The 18,380-nt window shown below is 37.3% G+C and overlaps 1 protein-coding gene across 2 annotated transcripts in view; it reads right to left on the bottom strand.

Moving 5' to 3' along the window:
- The window catches only part of LOC145781374 (uncharacterized), a 66,827-nt gene extending 48,774 nt beyond the window's left edge, over positions 1 to 18,053 (bottom strand). For both annotated transcript variants that reach the window (XR_014290724.1, XM_082593161.1), the window contains exon 1: positions 17,927 to 18,053. Coding sequence is in view for 1 of the 2 variants with exons in the window: in XM_082593161.1 (XP_082449287.1) it covers positions 17,927 to 17,959 (33 nt within the window). In the remaining variant the exon portion in view is untranslated. The remainder of the gene's footprint in view (positions 1 to 17,926) is intronic.
- Positions 18,054 to 18,380: the final 327 nt, after the last annotated feature.

Below are 18,380 nucleotides of genomic sequence, written 5' to 3'. Positions count from 1 at the left end.
GTTCTAGGCATCGTAGGATTTTCAAAAACTCGCCGAATAGTAGCAGACCCAATTGTTGCAACTAGTTGTTGAAGTTTTTCTTCTGAAGTAGCTAGCAATTAGCACAGTGTCATTCGTACTAATGGAATGGTTAGGCTCTTAAAATCATCCCGGGTCCAAACATACTTTCTAGACCTCCAGGTCAATGCTACTGCCAACAACCACTTGGTTAAAACAGTGGTTCCCAACTCATGGGTCGCGACCCAAAGTTGGGTCGCCTGATAATTTTTTTGGGTCGCTTGTTTTTCAGGTATATTGTATCTTGGCATAAAAAAATAACAATAAAAAAAATTTAAAACGTGAAGAGATCGATCACAAAACTGGAAAATATAAACACAAGTCATAAAGCGTTTCATGTCGAGACATCGGAAAGCTTTGTAGCATGATCGTAGTGCAAGAAGTTTTAACAATTTTTGCTTTTATTATTGTTATTATCATTATTAAATGTAAACCCAACAAAAATTTTAGTCTTAAACATAAAGTAACTTGACAAAGTTACGGGATATATATTGTAACGTGCACTATATGTCACGAACGCTATGTCAGACAAACTATGACAAAGTTTTCCACACGTTGGACCATGCATAGTCTGGTGTGGTAAAACGCATCAAAGACAAAGCCCCAAGTGCTGTATGGACTTATTGCTTTCTCCACAGAGAGGCCTTTGCTGCAAAAAAGCTGTCTCAAGCGCTGCACGAAGTCTTGAATGATGTGAAGTGTGTAAACTTCATCAAAACAAGTCCACTAAATCGACGTTTGTTTTCGTCTTTGTGGATTCTGATTATTATCAAGCATTGCTGTTGCAGACAGAAGTGCGATAGCTGTCACGAGGTCGTGTCCTGAAGCGAGTTTGTTATTTGCAAGAGGAGAATGCTATCTTCCTGAGGCAACAAAACTGTGTGAGATTAGCCGAGAAGTTTTTGCAAGAAGATTTCAAGACAAAAGTTGCTTACCTTGCCGATATATTTGACTCGCTGAATTCTCTAAATTTATATATGCAAGGCAACGGTTTTACGGTGATTGATCGCGCCGTAAATGTTTCTGTTTACCACAAAAAACTCATATTCTGGAAAAGTTATGTCACCAGAGTTGAGTACGATATATTTCCTCAGCTAACGCAATATATCTGTGGCAATGGAGTTGATATAAAGCAAACGATAATTAGACACCTGGAACAGTTTGCCAAAATGTTTGTGCACTACTATGGAGAATCTCTAACACTTAATAACCAAAATGATTGGATAATTGATCCATTTGTTGGAAAAGATCTGCCTCAACTTTCCATACATGTTGCAGAACAGTTTATGGACATAACGACAGAAGTAGCAAACCGTATTTCTTTTGCGTCCTTCAAAGACAAATCCCCAAAGACTCTGCAAACATCCACTTTAGGGCTTCCATGTACAAAGTGTATCCCACAGTTTCACAATTAGGGATTCAAAAACAGATTCCATTTGCAACAACTTGGCTTTGTAAGATTGGATTTAGCGCCATCGCCATGTGTGTATTGAAAACTGAACAGCGAAACCGGCTGAAAGTTAAAGCTGACATGAGGCTATGCCTAAGCAAAATAACGCCTTGATTTTAAAAACTCACTGACAGCAAGCCATCACAGCTATCTCATTAGTGATTTGATAAACATATTATTTTTGGAAAAAGTTACTGCTTTTGTAGTGCTGTTTGTTTGCAACACAATCTTGTATGGCTTTTAAAATATTACGACAATTTGCTTGGGTCGCAAGTAGAGATGTAAAAAAACGTTTTTTTTGTTTTTTATTGTTTTTTTTTTGTTTTTTATTCGTTTTTTTTTTTTTTTTTTTACCTATATTGACATTAAATGTCACAATATGCAGCAATTAGGGTAAACTCATTGCAATAATGTCTCTTTCAACAAACAAACAGTCTCATAACTCGTATAACTTATTTCAAATCAGACTATTATGTCTGGTATATTGTTTCCTTACAATTTTGTAGATCTCAAGTCTCTCAACACACGAGCCATAAAGATTTCTCATTGTCTCAAATAGTAGTAACAATGTCCTATGGTTGGCACATCCCAAGTATGGTCTGTAAATTGGTCCAGCCAGTTGTTAAATGTAGTACCACACTCGTGTACAGTTTCGAAGCAACCTGGGATTTTGGTTAATGGGCATGTTAGGACTAGGTGGTCAGTGTTTTGTTTCTCTGCTTCACAAAGGCACTTTTGACCAGCACACCACACTTTTTCCAACAAGAGGTTGTTCCAGTTGATGTGCATTTGGTACAAACTTGATGAAAACCACACAAGCGGTTCTCGAGTTATAAGAGAAATAATCTTAGCCACTAGGTGGCTTCATAAACAAGAAGCAATAGAAAAACGGCAATATCTCAAGAACCGCTCCACATATTTGGTTAATTTTTAGTTCTACCCCCATGTTTTCTGGGTGGGCTATCTGTTTATGAACATTAAAACTTTGGCTACTACTTTTTGAGATAAAAAGAAATTAACCTCTTGCCGTTACGCACTGATAAAATCATGATGCGTCACTTTAAAAAAAATTTTTTTTATTTGGGTAGAGAAAGATTGATGAAAAGTTTGACAAAAGCAGTGTAGTGCTAAAGTCGCAACTTTAGCCAAAATCACATTTAAATGTAGTGAAAGATGGAAACATTTTGATGTTTTTTATTTTTTCTGAAGAGGTTCAATACTCCTTTGTGATGTCATAGTCATGTTTGTTTTACCTTAATCACACCATTGTGCTGTCATAGACATGTTTAAAAGAAGTATGTTGCACTTAATCCATCCAATTTAAACTAGTTTGCAGGACTTTGAGACTTTCGCACTTTTCTGTTTTTGCCAAACTTTTCGTCAATCTTTCCTCCACCAAAAAAATTTTTTTTTAAAGTTGCGCTTTATGGTTTTATTGGTGCGTAACGACAAGAGGTCAATTCTCACTCCTTTTTACTCCAGCGTAGTTCCCAAATAAAATAAGTTTTCATCTTTGATGTTTGTTTTATAATATCCTGCATTGCGGGAAAATGGGTAAAACTTTATACTTGTCAGGAAACGTATTATAAAGCATTTATTCACTATGTGAACACTGAGCAGTGCTGAAAAACTCCACTTTAAAGGGAAAATTTCTTTATTCAAGGTTGGTAGTTACTAGCAATAGTCAACATGGGTGGTGAGTAGAGTTGTAAATGCAAAAAAAACGAACCGTTTATTTTTAAAAAAACGTGTTTTTTTTCAAAAAAAACTTGGGCCAAAAAAACACGCGTTTTTTGTTTTTTTTCATATTTTTCTGGAAAAGTTGCAAATTTTTTACAATTTGCAGCTTAGTTTCATTATAGTGCTCTTGAAACACATTAAACTAGTAAAATTGGTTTTATTGGTGTGCTGAAATTCCTAAGTGTGTGTGCTTGGCAGCAGCATATGTTTTTTGCATAGCCCTATAGCCTACGTTGTTTCACTTTCTTTTTCATTCTCAGGCATGTTTGTGGCAGTAGACCTGACAAACATTGAATTAATGCAATTTGATACATGACATAATGTAGATGAGTTAATTTCTTTTTCCTTTTATGGAAGTGCCCTTTATGGAAGGTAGCCTACGATGTTAGTATACCGGTAGGCCCACTGGCGCCGACTTACGGGGTGGCCACGCCACCCCGTAACCGCTATGGCGGGGTGGCAGCCACCCCGTTTAGGTTACATTACTTACTGCAAATAAATGTAATTTGAACGGAAGTTTAAATCTTTTTTTGATCATTGGTTTTCGCTTCAAGTCAACGTGAAGCAAGAGGTGAACCAATACAGTATTGCGAACAAAATGATTGTTTTGTCACAAGCATGATACTAGCGAAACATCAAGCAAGCTACGTACAGATTACGCAACACGTGGCTGCAAGTTTTTTCCTTGTTGTTGTTGCAATCGTTTTATTTGTTACTTATCATAAGTCATTGTTACATTTGTTAGGTTTACAATGGGATTTATTAATCAATAAAATACGATCTTTCTATTGCCTCCCTCAAAAATCTTTTTTGAAAATTTTTAAACTGCTCATAATATCGCTATAAATCATGACAGCTATAAAATACTTGGAAATAAACTTATCTGGATGATTGATAGCTCCACTCCCTAAATCAGGGACGGGCAACATACGGCCCGCGGGCCGGATCCGGCCCGCGACGGGATTTTGAGCGGCCCGCAGACAGTTCCCTCTCTTTACATGATAATGTGGCCCGCGGCCACACTCTGCCGCAATCACTCACTACTTGCTTACTACGTCAAATAATACTGACTGTTAGTTATTCTTTAGTTGTTTGTGTTCTTTGACTCTTTGTTTTCGGTTTTTAGTCAAGTGACAAGCACATTATGTTATGTCATAAACGGGCCCTTCCATCCTTTTTCTTTGTCTCTTGTAAGAATCTCCTTCAGTCTCAAACCTCGCCTCAATCCGGAAAAATAAATCAAAGTGAAATTTGGCTAAGTAGTGTAATAATTAAACGGAGAACGTATGCAAATAATAGTGACTGTTAGTTATTCTTCAGTTCTTTGTGTTTTTAGATTCTTTGTTTTCAGTTAAAATTAGATTATGAATTTACAATAAATATTTTCCCATTGATTTTGCCCAGAAACGTAAGCAGTAGACCTTATGTTTGCTTTGCAATGAAAGTGTTACCGAAATCGACCACAGATGTCTCATTGACTTCAGCAGCTATTGAAGAACATTACGCTAATTGTTGATAAATTCATTAAATACTGTTTTTGATCTCTATGCTTTAAACTTCAAGTTTACATTACATACGATTTATTTCTTGTCTAAGTAGATAAATACGCGATTAATGTAGCAATTCGTGAATCCGGCCCGCCAAGTACTTCATTTTCCCATATCTGGCCCGCCGACTGGAGAAGTTGCCCGCCCCTGCCCTAAATGAATATCTATTTTCAAATTTCATTAAAAAAATGCAATTTTCGAAACTTTTTGAGTTTTATTTAAATAGTGCACTTAGTAAAGTAGCAGTTTTAACGTTCTGCAAATTTACACGTTTATATGATTATATTCGAGGAAAGCTACACCCCCTGCCAATTCCCAAATAATGAAAGCAACCTTTTTCAATTACTCAAGATTTTGCATTTTGAATTATTTTCCGATTTCAATTGTAGTGTACTGTCATCTACTTCATGCTTTAATTTCTACTTTGTTATCTACTTCATGCAATAATATTGCGTGTCAATGCGTGACAAACTGTGAGGCGGGAATTTATTGGTCTGACATACTGTAGGAGTTGCTTGTTACATCATAGAAAAAATTACGAAAAGTCGTCCTGTAAAAGTCTGAGGCGAGAATTTATTGGTCTGACATAGGAGTTGCTTATTACATCATAGAAAATAAAGAAGACATAAACCCAACGCTTCTGCGTCTGGAATTGCAACAGCTGGAAAGTTTTCAACAGCAAACAGATTTTTGTTTCAACTATGTTGCAACTGCTTGATCTATTTGCAAGCAATGAAACAATTTCATTAATGCTTCCAAACGTGGTCTGCGTTGTGAAAATATACTTATCGTTGCCTTCCACCACCTGCGATGCGGGGTGATCATTTAGTGCACTCAGGCACATAAAAACCTACTTGCGATCTACCATGACGCAACAGCGATTGAACCACGTTCTAATTTTAAATGTTTATCAAGCTGAAGCTTCACGGTTACAACTTGACCAGTTGATTAGCAGTTGGATTGACAGAGCTGCTGTTCGCAAAAATACTTTTGCCAAATGTTAAGTGTCAGACCAGCAACGTAATAATAAAATTCACGACATACCTCCTGTGCTTTGTTTTAAAGTTGCTTTGTAAATTGTCGAGCTACAAATCAGGTGTGAAAAGACAATTGCATCTACGAAACACGCTTAGTAAAAATCAAACAAAAACATGCAGTTTGATAGTTTTTAGGTTGCCATATTGTGCTACCGCCACCCCGTGCAAAAATAAAAGTCGGCGCCTATGGGTAGGCCTACTGGTTATTCTTGTACATACTCAATGCAGGCCTCGAAATTCACGGCGGACACGGCGGTCATGTCCGCCGTCACAGCATGTGATGTCCGCGGGAAGTACCATCTAGATCGATCATATTTGTCCGCCGAGAAATAACACAAGAACTAGTGATGCAAATCGTCATTGCATAACACGAACAATTGTTGCAAGAATACAATTTCCCGCGCATTCTAGCACGCATCGAGAAAATGTGAATACCGTCCTGTATCCCTTAGCTTCCATTTAAGCAGGAAAACTTTCGATTTTTACGTTGCTTCAACGATTAATGACATTGAATCAGCGTAACAAAGGTGAATTCTTCGCTAAGAACCGATGGGAGTTACCGGTACTTTTACACTAATCACGCTTAGTTCAAGCAACTTAGTTCAAGTCTTACGTCACAATGTCTGGCTTTGATCTCCGAGTAATATTGATAAGGCAAGGTTGGTTACAAAATTACACTATACGAGTAGGCTATTACAGCAAGATCCAGCAAAATTTGTTACGGTAAGTTTAATAGTAGCTTTAGTGTAGAAGTTTTCCGGCTCGTGCTCAGAGCATTGTGATGCAAGAAGCCACACGACTTCGTTCGGTGGAAGTTAATCAGTTATGCGGCGTATTGAGCAGCTACACAGCGCTTTGGCTCTTCAAGTGCACGTCGTTGTTTTGATAAAAGCTTTTCAGAGTCAGTGACTTTGCTAAAGTTTTATAAAGCCTTCTAAACCGTAGCTATAGTTCTCAAATGGCGAAGAATTATCAAGAAAAAGTGATTAAGCATGACGATCGACGCTAAAACTGGTGTGTCCGCCGTGAGACTTAATTTGTCCGCCGAGATAGCTGCTCAGACTGGACACGTTTGTCCGCCGTCAACAAAAACGAATTTCGTGGCCTGCAATGGGTTGACAAAATTTTGGCAAAAACAAGATGGCAGTATTCAGAACACACATTACCTTGTTTGTGGTAATTTACTAATGCAAGCTATTGCCAATAGCTTGTTTAAACATGTTTTTTAACTGATAGCTTAACAACGATGAATATGCTTTATAAATGTTGAAACAGAAGTATTCTTTTCGTGTGTTGTAAGGTCTTAGACACTTTGTCATTGATGCTTCCTGCAGATCATTTGTGACATAATGCAAGAGATCTTATCACTGATATTTTTAGCTGTCAAAAGTAAGTGCAATTGTCAGAAAAGGTTTAGGTTAATGTTCCTTTCAAATGCCCACCACCCATGTTAACTATTGCTAGTAACTACCAACCATGAATGAAGAAAGTTTCCCTTTAAAGTGGAGTTTTTCAGCACTGCTCGCAGTGTTCACATAGTGAATCAATGCTTCATAATACTTTTCCTGACAAGAATAAAGTTTTACCCATATTAGGCTACCGCAATGCAGGATAAAGATACAAAACAAACATCAAAGATGAAAACTTATTTTATTTGGGAACTACACTGGAGTAAAAAGGAGTGAGAATTGACCTCTTGTCGTTACGCACCAATAAAACCATGATGCGTAACTTTAATTTTTTTTTTTTATTGGGTAGAGGAAAGATTGATGAAAAGTTTGGCAAAAAGAGAAAAGTGCTAAATTCTCAAAGTCCTGAAAACTACAGTAGTTCAATTTGGATAGATAAGTGCAACCATACTTCTTTTAAAAATGTCTATGACAGCACAATGGTGTGATTAAGGGAAAACAAACATGACTATGACATCACAATGGAATATTGAACCTCTTCAGGGAAAATAAAAAACATCAAAATTTTTCCATCTTTCACTACATTTAAATGTGATTTGGGGTAAAAGTTGGGGCTTTAGCACTACACTGCTTTTGCCAAACTTTTCATCAATTTTTCCTTCAAAGGATCAATGGATCTTGACTTCAAAGGTTGCAGAGTTGTTGAAAAGGATGTTTTTGGAAAAATTGAAGGGCATGCATTGCGGTTTAATTTAAGGCAGATGGCAAGCCCCATTTCAAATTGAAGATTTTGGAAATCTGTTTCCTTGAAATGGAGTCTGCATATAGTACTGGACTCTGTTGGTCCCTTCCATACTCTCGTGGTTTTTACAAACTGTTCCCATTCTATTCTTGTTTTACAATTTTTTGGGAATTTGAACAAAGAAATTTTATTTGAAGTACCACCAGATAAACAGTCATATACAGCGCATCGCTTTGGCATGATGACACAAGGCAAAAATTTAACTTTTTTATAGAACGTGTAATAAATGCCTGGAATAATTTATCACCAACAGTTATAAATCCACATGTTTTGGACTGAGATGAATCTGATTCTCCTTTTTGTTAATGGCAGAGGCTATATTTACCATATATTACTCAAGCAAGACATATGCACTCAAGCGTATCCTTTTGCAAAAGTAAGGCCGTGCATTTCAAAAATAATGACTTTATAATGAATTTAGAAATTCTTTCCTTGTCAAATATCTTGAAAACTCAGGGGCCTGGGTATAACAGAATCAGGGGCCTGGGTATATTTTGAAATGACACGCATTGTGCAGCAGATACCGTAGGCGTATATGAATGAAGTGTCAACAAAACAAGAACAAGAAAAAGCAAAACCAAAACGTTAAAATTATAAATTATGTAATCAAATTTTTTTGAGTAAGCATTGTTAATTTTTAGAGCTACCAAACTTACTCATTACGAACAACAGTAACAATGCAGTGCATAGAATCAGCAATTCCTTCAACTAGTCTAGCAAAACAACATTTGAATGTTTGAACCCAAGCACATACATGCAAGTTCGTTTGATAAATATGGTCACATCCCCTTTTGGCAAACAAATATTTACCCATAAAATTCTCAAACATCAACACAATTTGAAAAAAAGCGCATCCCAACAGTGTCAACACCTATTGCAGACATAAAAAACCAGCTATCAAATCCTATACCAAAAATTACTCATTTAGAGATAATAAACGTACCTTTCTTGTTAAAACTAACGTATAAAAAAAGTGCACCACGCTTGAGTGACCTATGCTGAATACAGCCTCACAGAGGCTATATTTACAATTATATACGACATAGTAAGAATTGCCACTGTGTTTCCTGATAGCTTTCCGGTTAATGCTTGACTAAGCAGGAAACTTTTGCAGTGTATACGGTTAGGGATGGGCATTTTCGAATAGTTGAGGTTTCGAATCTATTCTACAATAATTTGAGATATAGACGAGTAAGAAGTGACATTGGACCCGGACATTTTTGATAACAACCATTTTTTGGTTGCAGGAGGCTTGTCTGGTAGTCAGACCGACGATTCCAAAATTCGGCAAAAATCGAACTTGGGGAATTGCCCCAAAACCGGATTTTAAATTTTCACAGCGCGCCATCTAGCGATTGTAAATATTTGCTCTAAGTAAAATGCAACTTAGGAAGCATATACACGTAAATAACACTCACAAAAAGATAAGTGTATTAAATTTTTTTTAAAAAGGTTGTGATCATGGGTGTCGACAGGGAAGGGGCACTTACCCCCTCCCCCAAAATTATGATTTTACATGTAATTTGCTCGACAGTAAAATTTTCAAAAATTGTATTCGCCTTCCACGCAAACACTTTCTCATCAGGTTTTCAACCAACTCTACTTCAGTTTTTTGATTTCTATAAATAGTTTTGCACCGTAGGCGCAACAACCACTTACATCATACATTAGTAATGTTTTTCACAATTTTTGCACCTCACCACTCAAATGTTACTTTAAATTTAGAACTTTTCTTACCTATATTGCAGCTTACAAGATGAATTTGGCTTCAAAAATTGTGCCCTCCCAACCCCCGTTTCTCTCCACCCCTGCATTTTTTCTGCCGAATATACCCATATTTGTGACGTATTTGGCCATTTATTACAGTTTAATTATTTTCACGCAATTATATATAATTGCCTACGTTAAAGTGTAATTCAATGTAGACTATGACACTTCAACAACATTAGCAACTGAAACAAGTGGTGATACAGCGTTAGCAGATGTAGAACCAACGTATAATAGAAAGATAAACATCAGCAATTTGAGCAATTAATGCTCATCTGGAGACCATTTAATGTCGTTTATTCAGTACTATTGATTTGCTTCAACAGAAAACGCAGCGTATATTTAATATATGCGTTCACTTTCATTTACAAATCATTCATTGCAAAGAATATTTTACTTGCAAAAACTACCACAGTAACAATTTGAGGTCCTGTTGTAGGAATGAAACTATTTTTATTACCGGTAAAGTAAATATACTTCTACACTCACAGCTCTTGGGTATCTAGCACTGTAAAAGTGATGAATTTTCATGCTGAGCTTCACAAGCACAGTGAATACTGCATTTAAAGCCTTTCTTGGAGCAAACAGTGCATAAACGCTTAGCGCTCCTGCAACTGCACCTAATTTCTTTCAGAAAGGTTTTGGGTGCACATACATTATTATAATATCTGTCATTATTGGGACCAGACCAGAAGCTGTTTCCTTGTATCATAGAAAAAAGGATTCAGCACAGTTTTCAAGTGACGCTATGTTGACACTTGATGATGCACACGAAGGCTGTAAAAGAAGCATGCTCTACTTGTTGGAGGCATTCTTTCAACTGATATATATTTTGGGGATACAGCGTAATAATAGCGAAATAAATTCAAAGTATTCATGGAAAACACTTGCTTGTACAGAATTTGGGAGAATTCTTCTCCAATTTTGGAAATGTCTTCTCCAATTTTGGAAATGTCTTCTCTTTTAAAGCTTCCTTGTTTCCGAAAGCGACACATTTACGTTGCACTTTGTCCAGACCTTTCAAGATTTTAAAAACTTTTACTTTTCCCGTTTCGTAAAAGCAGGATGTTGTATCGCATCCAGAGAACGCGTGGCAAAGTAGCAAAGATTGGCACATATTTCTCCGAATGCAAGCTGAGCTCGACGAATGGAAATTTTCGCGTTAGACGTTTTCATATAGGCTAAATGCTGTTTCCGTATGGTGCGTGATAAAGCAAAAGGATGAGTATATCAGTATCGTCAGCCATCACAGTTAGCCTATAATTGACCATAGGTTTCATGTTCTTCCAGAACCTTACGGACGATAGCAACATCAGCGTCTCTTTCTCTTTTGGCCTTGTCCACAGTAATGCCATTACTACTAAAATTATCCTAGACTAGAGTAAGTTTATAAATTGTTACGTTTATTTGATAAAAAGGCGGGTTTATTTGCCAGGATGGGTGTATCTAAGCGAATTGCTACGTCGGTACAAGATGTGGTCAGCTTTATGCGCTTTGCTCTGCTCCTTTGGTTGTTTCAATATCACAATTGTCAAAAAAACAACGCTGATACTGTATTGGTATTTTCCCCGCGTAGAACATATTGAATGAACATTTGAAGCAAATTTTTCATATTCCCAACTTTTGGCCAGGGAAGTCGGTGAATGAGAGCAGAGCCATCAAATACAATCAAATTACAAGATAATCGAGAATTAGTGCACAAAGTATCCTCATTTTACAAGATTATGTATATAATGTATTTGAAAAATGCAAATATCTGAGATTTCCGCATACTTCCGTCTTCTGAGAAAAGTGATGGTGATACATTGGCAAGTTCATACGAAAATTTGTCGGGTTCCAGTGACCCCTGCAAACAGGCTATAGACAGTAATCTGTGAAAGATTTCGGTGTATGACATGTGTACGTCTTTATCTCCATACTTTAAGGCTTTTCGCATCACGGCAAAGGTACTTGCTTGGTCAGATTTTTTTAGCAAAATCTCTTTCAGTTTCTTTCCACATATTTTGCGAATAATATTGTTACCAATAATTAAGACTGTTACCAATAACAATTCATGGAAAAGCTCAAGGATTTTAAATGTCCTCCGAATAGTGTTATGGTGAGTTTCGATGTGACATCGCTATTTACTAACGTGCCGCTTCGAGAAACCATCAATATTATTGCTGATCACATTTTTAATGACAACCAACTGCATCGTCCACTTATTGAGAAAAAAGATTTCATAAAATTGTTAAATCTGGCCACTGAAGGTATGTTTATGTTTAATAATCGCTTGTTTAAGCAGATCGATGGCGTCACCATGGGTACTCCACTTGGTCCAACTTCTTTTTAGCGCACTTAGAAACGAAAATGTTTGAAGTGTTCCGTGATTTTTACCCTAAAATGTATGTACGTTATGTTGACGATATTTTTGCAGTTTTTGACAACGATCAGTCTTGTTCCCAATTTTTAAATCTTTTAAATGCTCAACATCAAAATATCAAATTTACAGTTGAAAAATCTGATGACACTATTGCCTTTTTAGATGTTGAAGTAAAAATAAATTATGACTCGTTTGACACACAAATCTGGAGAAAACCCACCAACACTGGCCTACTTTTAAATTACAACGCTTTTTGCCCAAATAAGTGGAAATCTGGATTAATCTTATGTCTTTTATCTCGTGCCTGTTTGGTTTGCTCTACAGACTTATTGTTCGACTAGAGCTGGGGAACACCTCAATTTGAATTCTGTACAGAAAAGCGCCATTAAAGATCACATTTTCTCATGCACAGAATGTCAAAACAACGTTTCTATCAAGCAATTTGAGATCATGTCCAGAGGCAGGTCTGAGTATCAAACTAAGATCTTGGAAGCCTTGTACATAGAACGTCACAATCCACTTTTGAACAGACAATTGTATGCTTGCGGCTCGTCTTTCTTGCTCTCTGTATTTTAAAATTAGTTTTTTCGCACCTTGCCTTTCTACCATATCATGTGATCTGTTTAACGCTTTTTGATGCAGTTACCTTTGATTCTCGTGGAGCCTATCGTTGAGTTTGAGCTAGTCAGAAGTACTGTGCAGTTTTGTCTTTTCCTGTTTATAGATTTAGTTAACCATTGTATTTTATTCAGATGTAGTTAAGTTATGTATATTATTCCTGAAGAGGACATCTTGTGATGTCGAAAACGTTTGATATTTAATTGTTGCGTAGTTTTGTGTTTTTTGTAAATAAATAATCTTCAATATGTTAAACTTGATAACGTTGCTCGGCTTCGTATGCCTATGGTTCAATAATTAAGACGTTATCCACATTTACACGAGTATCAGCAATAATGCCCTGTTGAAACATTGTAGCCTACAAATCTTCTCTATCATTTTTGGCAAAGATTTCGATGCATACACAGTTTTCCATAAATCATCTAAACCACTTCTTGCCATCAGTTTGCACCCTGCTCTGAAAAAGGACATCAGTTGATGAAAACCACCAAGTCGTAAGTGAACATTTTTGAAAATACCAAAATTGTCCTGTTTAATTTTGAATGCTCTGAAGTAGAGGGGTTGGTCAAACGTTAGCGGTGTACAAGTACAACGTATGCTCATTTTTCTCGCTTGGTCTTGAACGAATATCATTGTACTGTAAACAGCTTCATCTGTTGCGGGATTAAGCGCTATCATAGGATTAAATGATACAGACGAAACCTGAAACTCACCCTTAACTACATTAGCCATGAACCTTTGCCATTGTACTGGCTTAGAATTGAATATGTTTGAACACAGCCATAGAGTGTCAAGCAATTCATGGTGCGTAAATAACACAGGAGAGACGTTCAGCTGCTTGATTCGTACGTCTTTCCAAGTACGTGTCTTTGCACCAGTATACGACTTGACTAAATTGCCAAAATTGTCTGATTCCAGTAGTTCAGTTGCACTGACGTGTTGTTTTTCAATAACTAGTGGTCGAGTTGCTATTCTTGGTGTTTGACAATTTATAATGCCCATAACATGCGTTGTATCATGAGTTCATGACCTGTTAGAGTATCTTCGTTAAAATCGAAGTTATCTGCTACCCACTGACAGAAAGAGCCGGGATGACTTGTAGAGTCCATTAACTCATCCGTATTATCACCATTCGCTTGGCTTACAATAGCTGATCGTTTAAACCAGTGGTTCTTAACCGCCAGTCCTCGGACCGGTGCCGGTCCGTGTAATTTTTTTGCCGGTCCGCAAAAGATGATACTTTCTGCAAAGCTTATTTTAATGTGGAGTCATTAGCATATTGTAGAATTTTGATCGGACTGTGAAACATGCACAGCTGTAAAACTGACATATCTCCATGTAAAATTGTTTGATAATAAAGGTGAACTTTTTGATGACCTAATTCTGTGCAGTTGATAATGTTTTTGTGACAAATTGCATAATAGTTTTCAAAAAGTTTTGAAACACAGAAATACATAAACAAATTGGGAATTTTGTCCTTGACTTTGAAATTTTTCAAGGCAACATTGCAAAATTCCCCTTGCAATTTTGCCTTGAAATAAAGTTGTCTGAACTTTTCGGCAGGATATGCATTCTAATTTTAACAATGAAGATTATTGCGTTACATTGATTGTTTTTTAAAAAGAAACCGTCACAGAGAAGCAAGTCTCAGCTGGGTTCCACACAGGCAAATGTGGCGACCTTATTCACGCTGATACTGATAGAAATAGAATTTCTGCACAGAAGGGAGGGTGTTAGACTAACACTATTGTGTTAGTTAGTTAACACTAACACTATTGAGGGCTAACACTAATGAGTCACTAATGCGCATTTGTCTGGACGGTCCTGAGCTGGAGATTTACGACCCCGCGCCGGCAGTAATCGCTTGGCACAACGATTCTATAACGCGAAAACCACGGAATAAGTGATCGTAGTTGCTTTTGTAATAAGGAAATTTGGATTGTTGATTTCAGTTGTGTTTATTGCGTCATTACACGACTGTCATTAACGCACTGATTTATTTGCAAGCAATCTGCTCCAGTATACTTCAGGGTCGGTGAATTAAGCCATCAACCATTGCAAAGTTATTCTGTTGCAGAAAATCTTCTACAAACACGACTACACAATACTGTAGTGTGATTTTGTGCAAAATCTACATGCAAAAATATGTCCGGTTGAGATATTAAATGTCCGCTGAAAGGGCCAGTCCGGTAGGACATGCTTGACCGCCGGAAAAAAGTACAAATTTCGAGGCCTGCTGTAGTGCTGTAAGGTCATTCGTTGAACTGAAAAAAAGTTTGGTTTAATAATTCTGAAATATTTCGGAATAATTCTGGAATAGTGAATTATTCTGAACTGCCCATCCCTATATGCACTGTGCAGTGTTTATAGTTTTCCAAGCCTTTACTTGTTGAACAGTGTGGGCTATCTATTTGACGGTGGCTACTGGCTAGCCCTGTAAACTAATATATAATGTGGAGACTCAGGCAATACAATCGCTGTTCCAATACCGCGACATCCACAGACAACATTTCTCTTGCTCTCCTTGATACAACACAGTTATTCAAATTAAGTGAAACAAAGCAACCAGTATCAGTTTTTATACCGAGTTACTGTCTGCAAACGTTGAAACAATATAAAAAGAAGAGTTTTGCTACCCAGTGCGGACACGCAACAAAGGCGGATTAATTTTGATGTTGAAGTATTAGCGAACCAAACGACCATCGCACTGTTGGATGCAGTGGTATTGGCCTAACGGGTCTGCTACTATTTGGTGAGTCCGATTCGGTGAGTTTCTAACCTCTAACCCTAACCTTAAAACGGCAATGATAATTAGGCTATGGTACCCAATAATTTTTTAAAAAATGAAAACATCCCCCGTTAAGGGATCGAACTCACCGAAACGGGCCATTCCGTGGCCTAACAGACCAAAGGCTATACAGTACCAACATTACTAGTTTTTATATATATAGGTAAAGCGACAAATGCGCGGAAATTTGAAGAAACTTTAATGTACCGTATTTTACGGACCATAAGGCGCACCGGACTATAAGGCGCACTGTCAATAAATTGCTTTGATCAGTTTTTTGTTGATACATTAGACGCACCGGACTATAAGGCGCACCGGACCATAAGGCGCACCGGACCATATATAATAGTATATCGGTACTGGTTTTGAGTGTAGGCAATAAAGCAGTACCGCACTTGATCCATACATAAGGCGCATCGGACCATAAGGCGCACGATCAATTTATGAGGAAAAAAAAGAATTTAAAGTGCACCTAATGGTCCGTAAAATACGGTAGCTTAAATAGTTCTTGCGCATTTCAAGTAATTTTTACCCTGTAGCTAGCCTAACATCTTAGGTATATAATTATGTACTCCCAAAAAATTACGTCATTTCCGGTTCGCATTTTTAAGCACGTAATTAAAGACTCACTACCTGCATTTTCACTCAAAAATATTAATTTGCTATGTTGACGTGTATTGTTTTTGATATGATGGTCAGAAATAAAAACAACTGAATTGACATGACGAATTTTAATTTAATAGTTCAACCATTTTATTTTTATTCCTTTCTGCACGATTTCAAGGTTTAGCGACGTTAAAACGATGTAAAAACGGCAATTATAATTAGGCTACGGTGCCCGATAATTTTATATAAAAAATTTCAAAAGCTTGCCGAATAAGTCACTCGCCGAAAAAGGCTTTCGCCGAAAAAGGCTCTCGCCGAAAAAGGCTCTCGCCGAAAAAGGCTCTCGCAGAATAGGGAGCTCGCCGAATCGGACTCGCCCAAACGGGCCATTCCGACCCTGGCGAGTGGTGTGTCATCTCGTACTACAGATGCACACAATGTAATATTAAAACATAAATAAATATTAAGCACACACAGCATACTAGAGCTCGACCGATATCACTTTTTCAGGCCGATACCGATGCCGATATTTATGAAATTTTTATGCCGATACCGATATATATCGGCCGATATATATATAGCCTTGTAGCTGCTTAATATGCCGCATAACTGATTAACTTCCACCGAACGAGGTCGTGTGGCTTCTTGCGTCATAATGCTCTGGGCACGAATCGGAAAACTTTTACAATGACGCTAGTATTTTCTTCTGTGCAAAGTTTCACTAGGCTTTTTTCTTTGGGTTTATTTTTGCATGTCATGTGAGCGAAAGTTAATTTTCCCTGGGCCTTTTCTTTCTTACTGTAATACCAAAACTTGACAAAATTTGCTGCATCTTGCTGTCATAGCCTACTCGTATGATCTAATTTTGTAACGAATCTTGCCTTATCAAAATCACTAGGAAATCAAAGCCAGACATTGTGACGTAAGACTTGAAATAAGTTGCACGTGGTCAGTGTGGAAGTACACCGGTATGGTACTCCCATCGATTCTTAGCGAAAAATTCACCTTTGTTACACTGATTCAATGTCATCAGTCGTTGAAGCAACGTAAAATTCGAAAGTTTTCCTGCTTGAATGGAAGCTGAGGGATACAGTATTAACATTTTCTAGATGCGCGCACTAGAATGGGCGGGAAATTATATTCTCGCAACAATTGTTCACGCTATGCAAGCACGTTTGAGCAACTTGTGTTTCTTCAAAGGCATGTATGGCTGGTTTTAAGTGTGCTTTTGCTTGCCGATGTTTATCGGCGAAAAATAGCCGATACAATATATCGGCTACACCTGATATCCGCCGATACATATCGGCTGACCGATATATCGGTCGAGCTCTACCGCATACCACATTTATTTTTTATGTTTTAAAATTGCATTGTTTGCGTCTGTAGTACGAGAAGGTGTTTTTGTACGTATTGTTGCTCTCTTGTGCGTACTGAAATCTGAAAGCTTTTACTTTAGTTAGTTTCAGTCTAAGCCAAAACACATATCTTAATACGTCATCAGACAAGTGAAAAGTCAGTAAACTGGTCGGACTAGTGAAAAATCGTGCAGGCTAGTGAAAATGGGGTCGGAGAGCAACTAGTCCGGTAGGCTAGTGAAAAAAAGTTAAGATCGACCCCTGTTAAGAGATTAAAAGGGGTCGCGAGCAAAAAAGTTTGGGAAGCCCTGCAGTATTCACAATATAAGGCAACAGCCAGCTGCGTTATAACATAGATGTAGTAATATAATAGTTAGTTCAAATTCACCTCAAAAACTGGACGCTTTCTGCCATATCGCATGGAGGAAGTTGTCTCTATATTGGATCTTGACTTCAAAGGTTGCAGAGTTGTTGAAAAGGATGTTTTTGGAAAAACTGAAGGGCATGCATTGCGGTTTAATTTAAGGCAGATGGCAAGCCCCATTTCAAATTGAAGAAGATTTTGGAAATCTGTTTCCTTGAAATGGAGTCTGCATATAGCACTGGACTCTGTTGGTCCCTTCCATACTCTCGTGGTTTTTACAAACTGTTCCCATTCTATTCTTGTTTTACAATTTTTTGGGAATTTGAACAAAGAAATTTTATTTGAAGTACCACCAGATAAACAGTCATATACAGCGCATCGCTTTGGCATGATGACACAAGGCAAAAATTTAACTTTTTTATAGAACGTGTAATAAATGCCTGGAATAATTTATCAACAACAGTTATAAATCCACATG

The sequence above is a fragment of the Aplidium turbinatum genome, chromosome 12, assembly GCF_918807975.1.
Source record: "Aplidium turbinatum chromosome 12, kaAplTurb1.1, whole genome shotgun sequence".
NCBI lineage: Eukaryota > Metazoa > Chordata > Ascidiacea > Aplousobranchia > Polyclinidae > Aplidium > Aplidium turbinatum.
Note: the sequence above shows the minus strand (reverse complement) of the source record. Positions and strands in the feature narration are given on the sequence as shown.